At 40.8% G+C, this 15,073-nt stretch overlaps 1 protein-coding gene across 3 annotated transcripts in view; it reads left to right on the top strand.

Moving 5' to 3' along the window:
• The first annotated feature begins 779 nt into the window (after positions 1-779).
• The window catches only part of esyt2b (extended synaptotagmin-like protein 2b), a 33,936-nt gene continuing 19,642 nt past the window's right edge, over positions 780-15,073 (top strand). For all 3 annotated transcript variants that reach the window (XR_013280971.1, XM_077509411.1, XM_077509410.1), the window contains exons 1-6: positions 780-1,384; positions 8,076-8,117; positions 8,313-8,447; positions 9,407-9,483; positions 9,615-9,687; positions 10,990-11,079. Coding sequence is in view for 2 of the 3 variants with exons in the window: in XM_077509411.1 (XP_077365537.1) it covers positions 893-1,384; positions 8,076-8,117; positions 8,313-8,447; positions 9,407-9,483; positions 9,615-9,687; positions 10,990-11,079 (909 nt within the window). In the remaining variant the exon portion in view is untranslated. The remainder of the gene's footprint in view (positions 1,385-8,075; positions 8,118-8,312; positions 8,448-9,406; positions 9,484-9,614; positions 9,688-10,989; positions 11,080-15,073) is intronic.

The raw sequence follows: 15,073 nt of genomic DNA, 5'->3' as shown, positions 1-15,073 counted from the left end.
ACAATTGCCATAATTGCTACGCATATTTTCGTGGACCAGTCCTAAATTACGGAGCTCATCTTGTAATCATATTGTTCCGAAAAATAACACGGATGCAAATGGAACGCGGCAACACTTTGCCGGTATACATTCCGGACGTGTTAAATTGACCTGTTTTCAATATATATTGTTCCCAGAATGCATTGCATGGGTGTTAATAATGTTATAAGCACGTTAATCCTTGTCATATCTATTTGTGTTACCAGTAATTTAACACATTTATGTCTGTGTATGATTTAAAAAAAAAAAAAAGTTCAAGTTGAGTGCAAAATAAAGACATCCAGGATGACGATTCCCCGTTCAAGTTGCATTACTCATCTGAGGACTTCTTGTGAAATTACAAATTTGTACGTTTTGATTGTGGCCGGTTGATTAATTAGACATTACATTTTATCTTTATTTTATTTTTTTTATCTTTACAAAATCATGTCGCGGGCCGGATTAAACCCATTTGCGGGCCTGATCCGGCCCGCGGTCCGTATGTTTGACACCCCTGTTTTAGATGAACAATTCAACTAGAGTGGTCGTGAATAGCATGAAATTGTACAAATGTAAAGTGTATGCATTTAAAAGAAAAAAAAAGTAAAAAAGAAACTGCTTGCCCTGCAGTATCGATTCGATTGAGATGCGTTTACTTCCAACTACCGTTAGGTGGTGCTATTTGTTTATTTGTTTGGGCTTCAGAGATTGAGTGGTATGAGATGAACAAACACGTTGAAGCACATGATATGATCCCCAGTGCATGTGTTGGAAATGTTCGTTCCCACCCCCGAGTAACCGCCGGAGCCGTGAGGGTCTGCAGCTTAATCGCTGCAAACAGAGGAATGGATCCTAAGGGCTCCCCTTGAGGGTTATGGGTCAGCAGCGGTGCGCCTGTGTAGCAACCGCACTGCCGTTCCTTTCCCTTTCGGACACTCGGAACATGTCCAGAGACAGCATGACGGCCGTGCGAGGAGCCCACGCTGCGAGCGCCAGCACCACCGCGGCGGCGTCTCCCAAAGAGAACGGCCACGCCGCGCCGAGCCCAGCTCCGCCCGGCGCCCGCTTCCATCGCCCCTCTGCGGGGAACACGCCCGGCGGCGAGGACAGCCCGCTGGCGGCCGCCGGCGAGCTGACGCAGACGTGGGTGCAATTCGCCAAGACCTTTGTGCTCATTTTCCCCATTTACGCGCTGGGCTACTTTGAGTTCAGCTTCAGCTGGATGCTGATCGGACTCGTGGTTTATTTGTGGTGGAGGAGAATTGCCGGAGGGAAGCGGAGCCGCTTGAGTCGGGCTTTGGCTTTCTTTGAATGGGAGGAGAGGAGCCTCGCGCCGGGTCTGACCTCGTCGGACCTACCGCCGTGGGTAAGATCGCTTTGTTTTCCACCTGCAGTACTCTAACTTTGCCTGTCAGCTGACTGGAGGCGTAAAGCTGTGACTGGGGGACCAGCTGTCCACTCTCACCACCCCCACGTAAGGCAGTGACGTGAGACCTATAGAGCCCCAGCCTGAGCTAAATACAGCAGGGTACAATGGTTAACCAGACACCCTGTTATTTTGGGATCCAGCCTGACCACTTGCTCTGTTTAGTCACTTTTTATCAGTGTAACAGGTAGTGTTTTGATTTGCTAGCATCAGGTAGTGATGCAGGATGTTGAAAAATTTGGTATCGACCCCAAACCTGTCACGATGGGGGGGTTGGAGGCAGGACCCAAATGCAGGGGGCAACAAAAACAGGGCAAGGCAGGGATGCAAGTAAAAAAGGGGATTCAATTAACAAAAAACGTAAACAAGGTACTATGGAAAAATTAACAGGGTCGAAAACACACGAGGCATGGCATGGAAAACAGGGACAACAACAGGCACAAGAACTGAATGGAAAACAGGTGACTAAATACACAGGCTAATTGACAATGACTAGACACAGCTGGGCAAGACACAAGTGGCAAGGGAAGCTGATTGGTGGATACACTGGGAAGGGAAGACACACTCAGGTGGACGTGGTTAGACATAACGGGACAAGGGAAGAGACAAGGACCACATGACAAACAACCCAAAACACCAAAAGAAAACAAAATCACACCCCCACAAAACCAAAACATGACAAAACCAAATAAAACATTCCCAGTTGGGGTGTGCTCAAAAAATCGATACGGCAATATATCGTTGCGGGCCTCACTACAATACGCATATCGATACACAGGTGTCAGAATCGATATTGCTCGTTAACTTGAAATAGGCAGTTAACGGTTTGCCTTTGCAGCTTGCATTGTACCTAAAAAATAAAAACCTGCAGCTTCTTTGAAGTTAATTGCCTTCAATTCATGCAAAAATAGCTCACCAGTGATTGGACACTGTCTTGCCAAGAAAAATGAAAGCAGAGGAAGAATATCAACATTTATTTACTTATAAACTTAACATGGCACGTGTCTTAATGTACCAAATTTTGTATATGTTGTTTAAATACGAAATAGAATTTGTTACATGGAGAAAAAAAAAATGATGTTTTTATTTCCCCAAATATTTCAAATAAGCACATTTTAGAGCTGTAATTTGAATAGTTTGATATTTTTGCTCAAATTGGCCCATGCCTATTCAAAAATTTCCCGGTGTGTCTGTGAAAGCGGCTCCTTGCTCTGCAGTGTGTGCACATTTAGACCAGGCATGCCGCTTGGTGGTAAACCAGAAGAGATGCTAACAGAAATATTTTTGTAAGTCAGCATAACAAACATATCCTTTAGGTATAAATATGACTGTTATTATAAAATGCAAGAAAATTAATGTAATATATAGGGATACGTATCGCCTTGAATATCAAGTATTGGGATACATATGTATCGCGATACGTATCGTATCGTGACCCCTGTATCGTGATACGTATCGTATCGTGAGGTTGGCGGCAATGCCCAGCCCTAATTCCCAGTATTGCAGATAACGCTATCATAATGATACTTGTTTAATTGTCCAAATAAAAAAACAAAAAACAAAACAAAAAATAAAAAAACTTTCTTCTTGTCATCACGTTTAAGGCTAACAACAACAACAACATTATGGCGATGATGAGAGTAAATGTTGCAATATTTTGCACGTAGGGCCTTCAAAGAGAGGAAGAGCATATTAAATCATAGATTGTGATTGCCAATATTGCAGGTATGGTTATCAATAGCGTTGGTATGTTGTGTTATTTGATATTGGGTCGATGCAAAATCTTGTTTTATCACACACGATTCAACCCATTGCACTGATAAAAAAGTGAATTAGGAATAACAAGTTATAACCAAAATGCCAGTATCTGTTTTAAAGAGTAGTTTTAACTAGTGTTGTTCCGATACCGATACTGGTATCCGCAGAGGTGCCGATACTGCATTTAAAAAGTGGTATCGGTATCGGTGACTAATCACAAGTAACATGCCGATACCATTAATTCCAACGCTAATATAGGACTTTGGATGCAGCATCTTGTGTCTTGCTCGTGCACGACATTCACTGGTATGTGACATGTTCACTGCATGGCGATCTAAGATATCCTATTGGCCCTTGAATGCTCTGAACCAATAGCAGGACAGCTTTTTCATGTTGAGGAAAAAAAACAACTTAAGTATCGGTATAGTATCGGTGTCGGCCGATACTGCAAAGCTGGGTATCGTTATTGGTATCGGGGGCCAAAAACGGTATCGGAACAACACTAGTTTTAACCAGAGTAAATTATGGCCAGTATCAGCAAAACTGACGGAATTGGGTTGATACCAACTGATACAATATCCCCAACCACTACCTGGTGTTAATATTATAACAAGAAAAAAAATGCTGGCAATTTATTTTTGTGGAATCTGGTGGACTGGATACCAAATCTTGCAGTACAAAAAACAGACAAGATCCGAAAATAATAGTATTTGTGTTGTTTTCGTCACTTTTGTCGATACTGATATTGTTTTTGCGATACAGGCTATGTTTACTTTGTATCATGATATCAATACTAAATCATGCAGCACTTAGCAAATGTAAATGTAGTGTTTCCCTCAGACTTATTGGTACAACCATATATCATACATGGTGGAATTTTCAAACACTACGGAGAAATGTATTCAAGTTAAGCGGCCTTAGTGAATGGCAACATAAGATGGCCGCCAGTAGCTTCACTTCTCCCAACAGCGAATAATTGGCATTGACAGTCACACCGCTGCCTGGAGGGACATTATCCCGACGTGACCTCATCTTAGAGTCGCCGCTTGCTTACAATGCCTCGTAAAAAATAATAATAAAGTTGCATGCTGACTTTGTGCTGACTCGGGACTGAGGATGCACAATGGTGCTGCTTAATGCAAAGAGCATCCCACTTTACAGGATGAAAGATAACACGGTGCAACCGCAGCATCCGCAGCTAAAATTGAAGAAACAGACAGCACCCACTCACACCACTTGAAAATACTTTTGTATCACGTCAGAGGAGACACAATTCCAGTTATTAGTTGAGCCTCACCGCTTGCCCACCTCACACACACCCACTTGCTCCACTTGCAAAGTTGCTCAGAACAAACCATGTGATTGGCTGAGTCTTGACATGTTAATTAAGTCACTATGCTCTTGATTGGTCCTTGGACCTGTCTCCCCACCACTTGCCCGACTTGCACTCACCCACTCACTCTACTCGCAAAGTCGCTCACAACAAACAAGACTTAGTCTTGTCAGTTCAGAGACGTTACAATGTCCGAAACTGGTCCTTGGACTTCTCTACTCACCGCTTTCCCACCTCATACACATCCGCTTGCCCTACTCACAAAATAACATGTAATTGGATGAGTCTTGTTACTTTTTTCACCGCTTGCCTGAGTCACGTATCCACTTGCTTAGACAAACCAGAATGAAACTTGTTACTTCAGAGGAGTCATAATGCCCGATATTGATCTTTGGACTTCTTTCCTCACTGCTTTCCCACCTCACTCACACCCACTTGCTCCACTCGCAAAAAATGCTCAGAATAAACGACATAATTGGTTCAGTCTTGTCACGTCAAAGAAGTCAATGCCTGTGATTGGTCCTTGGATTTCTCTCCTCACCGCTTGCCTGGCTCACAAACACCCACTTGCTCCACTTATAAAGCAGCTCTATAATTTGATTGGCTGGTTCATGTGACAAGGGAGTATTTACTTATTTCCCGTGTGCATATATTTACTGTAATAATACTGGAAATCATCAAAATGTTGTGCTTAAATTACATTTGGGTCGCAACTTGGTGCTCTCAATACTGAAAAATTATTCAGTCTGCACCAGCATGCGTTTGTCCCCACGAGGTGAAATCTTGCAGTGGCTCTACCTGCGCTTGCTCTGCAAAATCAATAAAGCGCACTTTGGTCCAGCTTCTTTTTTTTTTCCACCCAACCGCCGCTGCTTGGGGTGTCAATGTCTCTCACAATTCTTTTTTTTTTTTTTTCTCTCACAATTCTATCCACATCCTCCTCATCCACGTTGTTGCCGCCTTAACCCTGTCCTGGCTCCTCACTTTTTCGCTTTGTTGCTGTTGAGCCCATAACAAGACGGCTCAATACGTCGCTCTAAGTAGGACTTCATGTTCCTGTCGCCGCTTCATCGCCACCGATGACATAAAGGCCGCATAAGCACTTTGGCGGGGGACTCTGGTGGGAATGGCACCGTGTTCTGACTCTGCTTGACTGCGTGCCATAACTCACGATGCTGCATTTGGGGAGGGAGGGGGGTGGTCTGGTCTGTGTACTCGTGGGGAATGGGGGGGCAGGGGAGTTTGGCCCCTGTTCAATCAATACCTCATTGACTGTTGGAGCCGATTTAGCAAAGTGTTATAGTGGGGGAAAAGGTGTGAGAATGTCTTGATGGATTGGATTTGTGCTTATTAACGTAAATGAACTTTGCACTGTGACAGCGATATTGGTTTGGTTTGAATCTATACTGCTTCTTTGTCCTTACAACAGTGCATTGGAGCAAAAAAAAGAAATGGGAGTGGGTGTCCAATCCAATTGGGCTTAATTACATCTGCCGGCGCTGGGTTTATTTATGTGTTTGTTTGTGCGGAACGATCTGTCTGCGGGTTTTGATATACTGTATTGTGCCATAGCTTTCTGGTTTTCAGCAGCTTTTTCAGCAGCTCGACATAATAAACCCGTACAGAAACAGTAGGACAGATTGAGGCGTTTGATATTTTAGAGAAGCAAATAGGAGCCCAAAATTTGAACTCAATCTGGGTTGGACCTTCCCAGTATTGGGTATTGGTCAAGCCAAGGAGTTGTTATGAGGAACTGCCAGCAGCAGCACATCCTGATCACTATTAGGACTTGGCCTTGTCAAGATATTCCAGAATCTTCACAATGGCGGGACCTGTACACATAATGTTGATCCTGTGTGGATTAGAGAAAATGTAAAATGTACAATTGTGCACTATATTATGATCAGATCTATTGTGGAAGATTTCTAACTTGCCATCCTAATCCAGAATATGAAGAAAAAGAAAGAAAAAAAAAAAGAGCGCGATGATGATGATGTTGACCCGACAAGGCTGCCAAATACCGTATTTTCCGCACTATAAGGCGCACCTAAAAGCCTTCAATTTTTTTCAAAAGCTGACCATACGCCTTATAATCCAGTGCTCCTTATATATGGATCAATATTGAGCCGCAACAGGTCTCGCTGTCAAGACGCTATCGGTGACCCTGCACGATCGGTGACGCGCATGCGCAGAAGATCCCGCCATCTTGGATCGCTAGTTAATACTAATACTTTACCTCAGAGAAAATAAAAAAAACAGCTGTTTATTCATTTTGGGAGTGAATGTTGTCAGAAAGCTGGTTTGTAATCTATTAATAAAGTTTGACTGACCTTTCTGACTGTTCTGTTGACGTTCCCTTTAGCGCAGCACCATCTAATGGATGCATAACGTAACCCCAGCCTCTACTGTAGCGCCTTATATATGGAAAAAGTTTGAAAATATGTCATTCATTGAAGGTGCACCTTATAATGCGGTGCGCTTAGTGCGGAAAATACGGTAATACACATAAAAAAACTAAAACTAATACTGAAACTAACTAAACTAAAACTAAGCATCTATTAAAGAACTAAAACTAATACAAAAAAATAACAGAACCACCCTGAAAACTAATTAAAACTAACTAAATTTTAAAAAACAAAACTCAAAATAAAAATTAAAATTCCAAAACTATAATAACTCTACTGCCATATTACAAATAAATTGTTTATATACTGTAGCATTTTTCTAAATATGCAAATTTCTCTTCATAACATTATGTGGCCCTTGCGTCCTTCTGATTATCTGTATGTGGCCCTCAAATGAAAAAGTTTGGACACCCCTGCAGTATATGGTCAAAATGTCGAGTTTTAGTCACTCAACATAAAGCCAAAAGACTGCAATTAGATTTCATTCTGAGCTAAGTAGATTTAAGGTACATACAGCAAAAACACAGTGAAAAGATTGCATTGAAAAATAAAATGCAGGCATTAAATATATTATGTTAGGATGTGTGAGTCAAGGTGAGGATTCAGATCTCTCCTTCATATTTTTTTTTCTCCAGTGACAGTGCTTTTATTTTGTCTGTGTTGCTTTTCTCAGTTTTGAGGTTTCACCTTTGACTGCTTTCAATTTCACTGGCAGTCTTGTGGCATCAAGGTGAGGGGCTAATGGAAGGTGCAACTCAGAAAGTTGAAAGTGAAAAATGGAATATTGGAAAAATAAAAGAATAAAAATAAAAGATGCAGGGGAAATCTCAAGATTGGCTTTGATCACATCACAATATAAAAATATCAAAATACAATGTCTGTATTTTAGTATTCATTGCAATCATTTGTCAGTGCCAATATGCGTTAGCACAATGTTATGTATGTTCAATGCCAAAATTTAATAGCCTCATAATAAATTGTTTGGCCTAAGCTTTTATGAACCTGTGTTGTATTCTTTCAAGCGTGGACGCATATTATGTTGTCTGTGTCCTTGGAGTTGACCTTTAAAGACGTTTTGGCATTCATCAGGCTTACAGCTCAACTGTGGAATTTGTCTACTCTGTTTTCCCTGCAGGTCCACTTCCCGGACGTGGAGCGAGTGGAGTGGCTAAACAAGGTAAAAGAAGCCAGCGGCCTGTCTTTTGGAATTATTCGCTTGAGTGAAGCCACGCCTGTACATTACATTCCAAAGCCGTTCATAAATATTCATGCTCCGACTTTCAGTTATTGCTGTGTGATGCTAACCTAAGCGGTTACTGTACATAGTGACGGCCTTAACTGTTACAATCATTATTGTTCTCCGCAATGTCAGACGGTGAAGCAGATGTGGCCCTACATCTGTAAATATGTGGAGAAGCTGTTCCGAGACACGGTGGAGCCGGCGGTTAAGGAGTCCAATGCCCACCTCAGCACCTTTCGCTTCAGCAGGATCGACATCGGAGACAAAGTGAGCATCCTTAATGGCTACATTTATTGTATCAATTAAGTGGAGTTGTTTGTGTGCATTAGCACAAGTGATTGTCAGGTATGCCTTACAGTCAAGAAGTTCTGGGTTTGAATCAAAGCTCTGGTAAAGGAAAACAGTCTTGTGAGGAAGTCTGTTCCTATCAATGGCGTTAGCGCTGCAAGTCCAGAAAGACATCCAAGTCTGGCTCGAATTCCGTTTGGACATTTGTTGTAACAGTCAAGGCTACATGATAGGGCTGTATTGTGGCTACAATGAAACTGCTGTCAATACGCAAAATGGGGTTGGTGGTCTGGTTCCTGGAATGCGGCTGGTGTGGGCCGCTCTGCTGGGTGAGCTAGGCTGGGCAGCGCACAGGAGTCATCAGATCTACAACGTGCTAGCAACCAGTGTGCTACCTGACCAGAATCGAGGATGAAATTGCTTGAATCGCAATGGGCAGAATGCAAGCCCATCTACTCTTCTGGAAAGCACAACATGTGTGAAAGCTGATCCGAGGTCAGCGAAGACCCTACTGGTGAAAGAGAAGAATTGCGCTTGCCTTGGCTGCTCGCCTGGTGGGGTGGGCCTGCTGGTGGCGTCTGGGAACCGACTCACCCATTCCAAATGACTGGGACTAGCCACAATCTACACACGGACATTCAAGATGAACTGAGCGAGCAGTGTCTGGGATAGTATGGGATGGATAACGATAAAAAATAGTGACTATTATAAATAATGTATATGATTGATGCGTTATAGTAATGGGTCGATGGGGACGGGTCTCGAATAAGCTTCGGCTTGTACCCGTCAGCCCTTCTTTCGGATGTCAATGTTGCAAATGATGTGATATGATTGATGTAAGCTGTAATGTGTCTAAAAGGAAAACATTATTAAACTAAACTAACTAAACAAGTCACTGAAATCTGAATTGAAAGTTTGACCCGTGTGTTGCGATGTAGCCTCTGAGGGTCAACGGTGTGAAGGTTTACTCCGAGAACGTGGACCGACGACAGATCGTCATGGACCTGCAAATCAGGTATGACTTCAGCGTTTGTTTGGACTACAGAAACGGCCAAGTTAGCCAGCTAAGCTAACAAGTGCTGATTACAAATTTAGCCTCTTCCATTGGCAGGAGCATTACCAGATGGCATATCTGTTGTTTGCCAGCTTTGTAGGTAACACAGCGATCGACGTGGACATCAAGCGCTACTACTGCAAAGCAGGAATCAAGAGCATTCAGGTGAGTGCGCGTTTGGCACAAACTACTACCCGTGTGTGGTTTTCGCTCTGTCAAAGTGTTTTGTGGCCCTCGTTTGACCTTCACGTGCCTCCACTGAGATTTATTTCTACTGCGTCTTGAGATGTAACCTTCGTAGCTCATTAGCAATGCTGTCAGGTAACGACGGCGGGTACATGAGGTACTTTAATCAGACGGCTGCTTATTAAGAGAGCATTTTTTTTCTTCATCAGATCTTAAAATGACTCATTTGTTTCACATAGGCCAAGATACCATTTTATGAACAGCAAAATTGCCGTTATACTGCTAATGCTATACATATTAATGGTATTAGTACTAATTTATTTACCAAAAAATGTGTTAAATAATATGAATTGCTAAACATTTGTGCCTGTTCGCATTACAAATACATTTGTTAGCATAGTAGCTTTGCTACACATTTTATAGTATAATGATTTTGTTGTGAACCATATTAGCATGGTACTGTTAGACTATTTTCACCAAAACTTTAAGAAGAAATGTAGTCAAATACATTCATGAATCATTGGTGACTTGTGTATTGAATTATACCAAATTATTAACTATATAATTTAAGCTAATTGGCTTAGTAGTAGATCAATTCTCATGTTAGCATGCTAGCTTCTAAACACAAATTTGTGAATACGTATAGATTAATACATTTCCACTCACAACTATATTATGTATGTTTTTTTTCCCACAGATATCAATTTTACTAGTACAGTATGATATTCATGCTAATGATATAATTAGACTATTTCAACCAAACTTTAAATACAATACTTTTTTGTTCAAGTATTGCATTACACAGACAGCGACAAAGTGGTAAATAAATGTTGCTCTTGATGAATTCTAACAAACTACATACTGTACATAAATATATCATGAGTTCAATTTTCAGACGTTTGATTCTGTTAACATGGTTTCAGACGTTTGACTGTTAGCATGTTAGCATGGTAGCAGCAATTCATGAAAACGTGATTCACACTGATGACGCATTGATGCCATGCAGCAATATTTATATTATTAATGTTTTAAAATCCAAATATAGTTAAAAAAAACAAGTATATGTTGTCGCCTGGTATCAATGACAGCAGCTGGCGTCCTCGAACGAACCGCCAGTGCTTTAATCCCCCGTAATTGTCTTAATATGTTATGAATGAGAAGTTGGAGCATGATGCCGGGATTGTGTTTCCAGCCTACAGGGGGGGGAACGTCAGGGTGCCGGCATTTTGTTTGTGCGTGTGTGAGTGTTTGTGTTAACGTGTTCCTGTTTTAATCCCTCAGATTCACGGCGTGTTGCGTGTGCTGATGGAGCCGTTGCTGGGCGACGTGCCTCTCGTCGGTGCGCTTTCTCTGTTCTTCCTCAAGAAGCCTGTAAGTTTGGTATCTTGTTGTATATTTACAGGAGCAGCGGCGTGAATAGTGGACAGCACATCTGCAGCACACTTTTGAGGTTCTGGGTTGGAATTCCAGGCACTGCGGCTTTCTCTAATGTTGCAAAAACAGGCATGTTAGGTTCATTATAAAACCAAATGAGGAAAATCGCTGTAGGAAATGGATGGATAGGTCAAAAAAAATACAGTGATGCCTTGAATTACATAGATATTCAAGCAAACCGCATAACTTTGCCTTACAAAAGTCTGCCAGCTTAACGGTAACAATGCAAAAACGCCATCAACAAGCTAGCAAAATTAGCATCAACAAGGTACTAACACATGTAGACAGACAGTACAACAATACTTATAGGAGTATATTCTTTATCCTCTGCAAAGAACAACTACTATTTCTGCCGAGTAGATAACGTAGGGATCAAAACTACAAGCAGCAGCACAATGTCAATGGACATTCAAGCATGAAATCATGGTGCACAATTTTTTTTAATTCTTTGAATCATATTTAGTTTTGTTGTTATCCTGTTTTTATTAAGTAAAATATTGTGTGTTATTTATGTGTAAAAACTAGGGGTGTGCCAAAAAAATCGGTTCATAAAAGAATCGAGATTCTCATTTATTAATCGAATCGAATCGATATTTAATATCCAAAAATTGATTTTATTTAAATTAGAAATGAAGAAGAATGGGGAAAGGCAGTTGTAGCCCACATGCTGTTTTTGTAAAAAATACAAAATTAATAAATGCTTAAACAAAAAAAAAAGACACTTTAATGTCTCTATTTGTTATTTTGTCTTGCAAAGCAGACTGGAGAGCCTGAACCATGAAATATATCAATTCTGATTTTTTTGCAATTATTTTTTGGTCCTTTTGAACAAACTTTTTTTTTTTTTTTTAAATCAACTTCCACATATGACTTTTGATCTGTGACATATTTGATACATCTGTCCTTAAAAGTCGTACAACTGTCAAAAATATAATAATACACAGACATATCAAACATAGTATTTCCAAAAATCAGAACATTTCCCACTATTAATAAGTACAGGTCGCTGGTAAAGTCATCAGCTGGGTGATAATGCCCGCTAATGGATTATCCGCGCAATGCATGTCAGATCGTATATGTCGGGGTTTGAATGGAGAAAAATATTATATTCATGAAAAAGAGGGCTGAAAATGTCTTTGTATTTAATATGATACATTTGGCGTTTAATGTCATTTTGCACTCTTCTCAATGTTACATAAGTGTTTGGATTTGGAAGTGTATGGAAATCAAGGCACCACTGTATAAATAAATAATAATAAAACAAACAAACGTAAATATATACAGTATGGTTTTTAAATATTTTTTTTTATTTTTTTTTTTAATATCTTAAAAACTAAAGAAAAATTTTGGTTGACCTCCAAGTCGTTCCACTTTTGGGGTGCTCCACTGTCTCCACATCATTAGACAGCGCAGGTGTCCCTAATGGAGTGTCTGGGGAGTGTCTGAGATATGATTGGAGGCCATAAAAAATCATATTTCTGCCAAGCTTGTGTCATTATCCTGGAGCTCATTGCTTTTTTTTCTGCGCTGCAGAACCTTCTTTATTCCTCACAGCCAAACATCCTAGTTTAATCTCTGTTCGCTCTTCCGACACATCGTTAACCACCTCGCTGGTTATAAAAATCACACATTTGACCGATTTACAGCAAATGGGAGCACCCGGTGGAGCTGTATACCAAAGCTTTTAATAGGCAGCCCTACTTTGTCGGCTTTGTCCTCACACAGGCGACTCTGAATCACTAAAATACGAAAGCTCGCTCAACATTTTGCATTTCAATCATTCGTCGTCTATATGCCACGAATGCCAGTCACGTAAAAGCAATGCGGCGGATGGTTCTTTGTTGCAGCATGCCATAAAAGGTGTGAGTGGCAAAAGAAATTTCAAGACCTTAAGAGGTCTCGTGGCTCAGTGCACTCAACAAAACATGTTAGGAGGTAAAATATATCTCAAAGGTCAAACACAACATGATTATGTTTGACTCGAACTTGTTGAACTTATAAACAATCTAAGGATTAGCTTTTTAAAAATTTGACGGGAAACTGCCCTCGGGCTCGCATTGCAAACGTCATGGCTGACCTGTTTTATGGGTTTGCTATATGATGTTCACAATGCGAGCCCGAGGGCAGTTGTGACGTGAATTTCCGTTGGCGATATTGGCCGAAACAGCTGACCCCTGAGATGGATGAAAATTGTTATATTAAGCTGATTAATTATTCTTCAATTAATTGAATATTAATCAGAGTAACGTATTTAGACATCTATGCTTTTTATTAGCCTATATTGCGTTTCACATTATGTATTAGCATTAAACTAACAGACTTCTACAAGATGAAGCTGTTTACTTAAATATATCTACTATGTATTTATTTTTTTAGTTTTAATGTCAACTAGTTGTGTCAATAAATAGCTTGAAGCAAACAACATGGAGACTCTTTTTGAAGAACTGTTCGCTAGCTGACAAACGACACACTGTGAAGTAGAATTGAGTGTCATAGTAACGGAATGTTTTAATAAACACAAATTCAAGTACAGACATACAGTATCAGCACGCCTAATTAAATCCAATTCCTGAATGTAGGCCACCATTTCAAAGGTTCATTTTCCCTCCTCGTGTCATTTTCTTTTAGTCCACAGAAAAGGGAGTCTTGCTCCCGCCACCCACATGACACGTCGCAGTGCTCAATATCTGCTGCAGTGGAAGCATTATGAGGATGAGGAAAGTAGGGTGAGCTCATTAGGAAAACCGTGAAATCTGGTTCAGTGAGTGTGAATATTGACATCGAATCCCTTTACATTTCTTCATCAGCCACTGCGTTATTTTCTGTACAGTGCCACCCATGACGATGCTGTTCAATTGCATCTTTTTTTCATTGCAACCTAGCGTTCAACGGTGTTAATGAGGCCCCGAGGAGGTCTGCTGCAGCTGTTATTAATAATTTAAACGGCTGTTTCCACCTGAGAATTTGTGCCCACTGTCCCACTTGTGGCCACGGCTCATAAACTGCAGCCAAAGGAGATCGCAGCAGTCTTGTCAACCGTCGCAGCCTAGTAAGAGATCCAAACGGCAGTTTATAGTGATGCGAGTTCAGTTCGTTCCTTTACTACGTTTGTAAACTCAGAACATTACCTATTGAAATGAATGAATAAATAAATAAATAAATACATGAACCTCACAAATTTGTCATGACTCGGGTCATGCAGGGGTAATGTTTGGGTCTTGACTCATGAGTGGGTCACGCCAGGGTTAAGTTTGGGTTCATGACCGTGAGGTCAAGTGTCTGTTTTGAACTGATGTAACCAGCATCGAGTTTCAACTGGTTTTAGGCTATGTGATGTTATGTGATGTCAAGAATCTTTAATCCCTTTACCTGGTCAACAGCCAATCAGATAATTCCATATCAGTCCTGTTACCCACATGTCTAGCCGCAACCAATCAGATCGATTCCTTGTCTATATAAGCCTTCTGAGAAGTGTGTGTCTTTGACGGATTATTACCACTGTCTCTCTGTGCAACTCTCTTTGTTTCTCGTCTAGTCAAGTATGTTCTACGCCTCTCGATGTTATGCGAATAAATAGTTACAATCTTATTTGTGTCTGCGCTTTGGGATCCAACCTCAGCACATGACAAAATTATTGAAAGGCGTGTATCAGGGGTGGGCAAAATTCAGAATTTCAGAATTCAATTCAGTGGATGGATTAGAATTAGATATTGAATTGGCTCCACCACACAAGATTTTGAATTGAATTTGAATTGCAGTAAGGGGAATTGAATTGAATTCATTTCAGGGAAACTCATTCTCACCACATCACTGGTGTGCTTCACATATGTCCAATATGTTTGGGCGGCCATTTTAAAAAAGCTACCATCAGACCAGTTCTACCATCATATCAAACAATTTTAAAGTTTTTACAATTTTAATTATCTGTTTC

Source organism: Festucalex cinctus, chromosome 20, assembly GCF_051991245.1.
Source record: "Festucalex cinctus isolate MCC-2025b chromosome 20, RoL_Fcin_1.0, whole genome shotgun sequence".
Taxonomy (NCBI): domain Eukaryota; kingdom Metazoa; phylum Chordata; class Actinopteri; order Syngnathiformes; family Syngnathidae; genus Festucalex; species Festucalex cinctus.
This window is presented reverse-complemented; position numbering and strand designations above follow the sequence as displayed.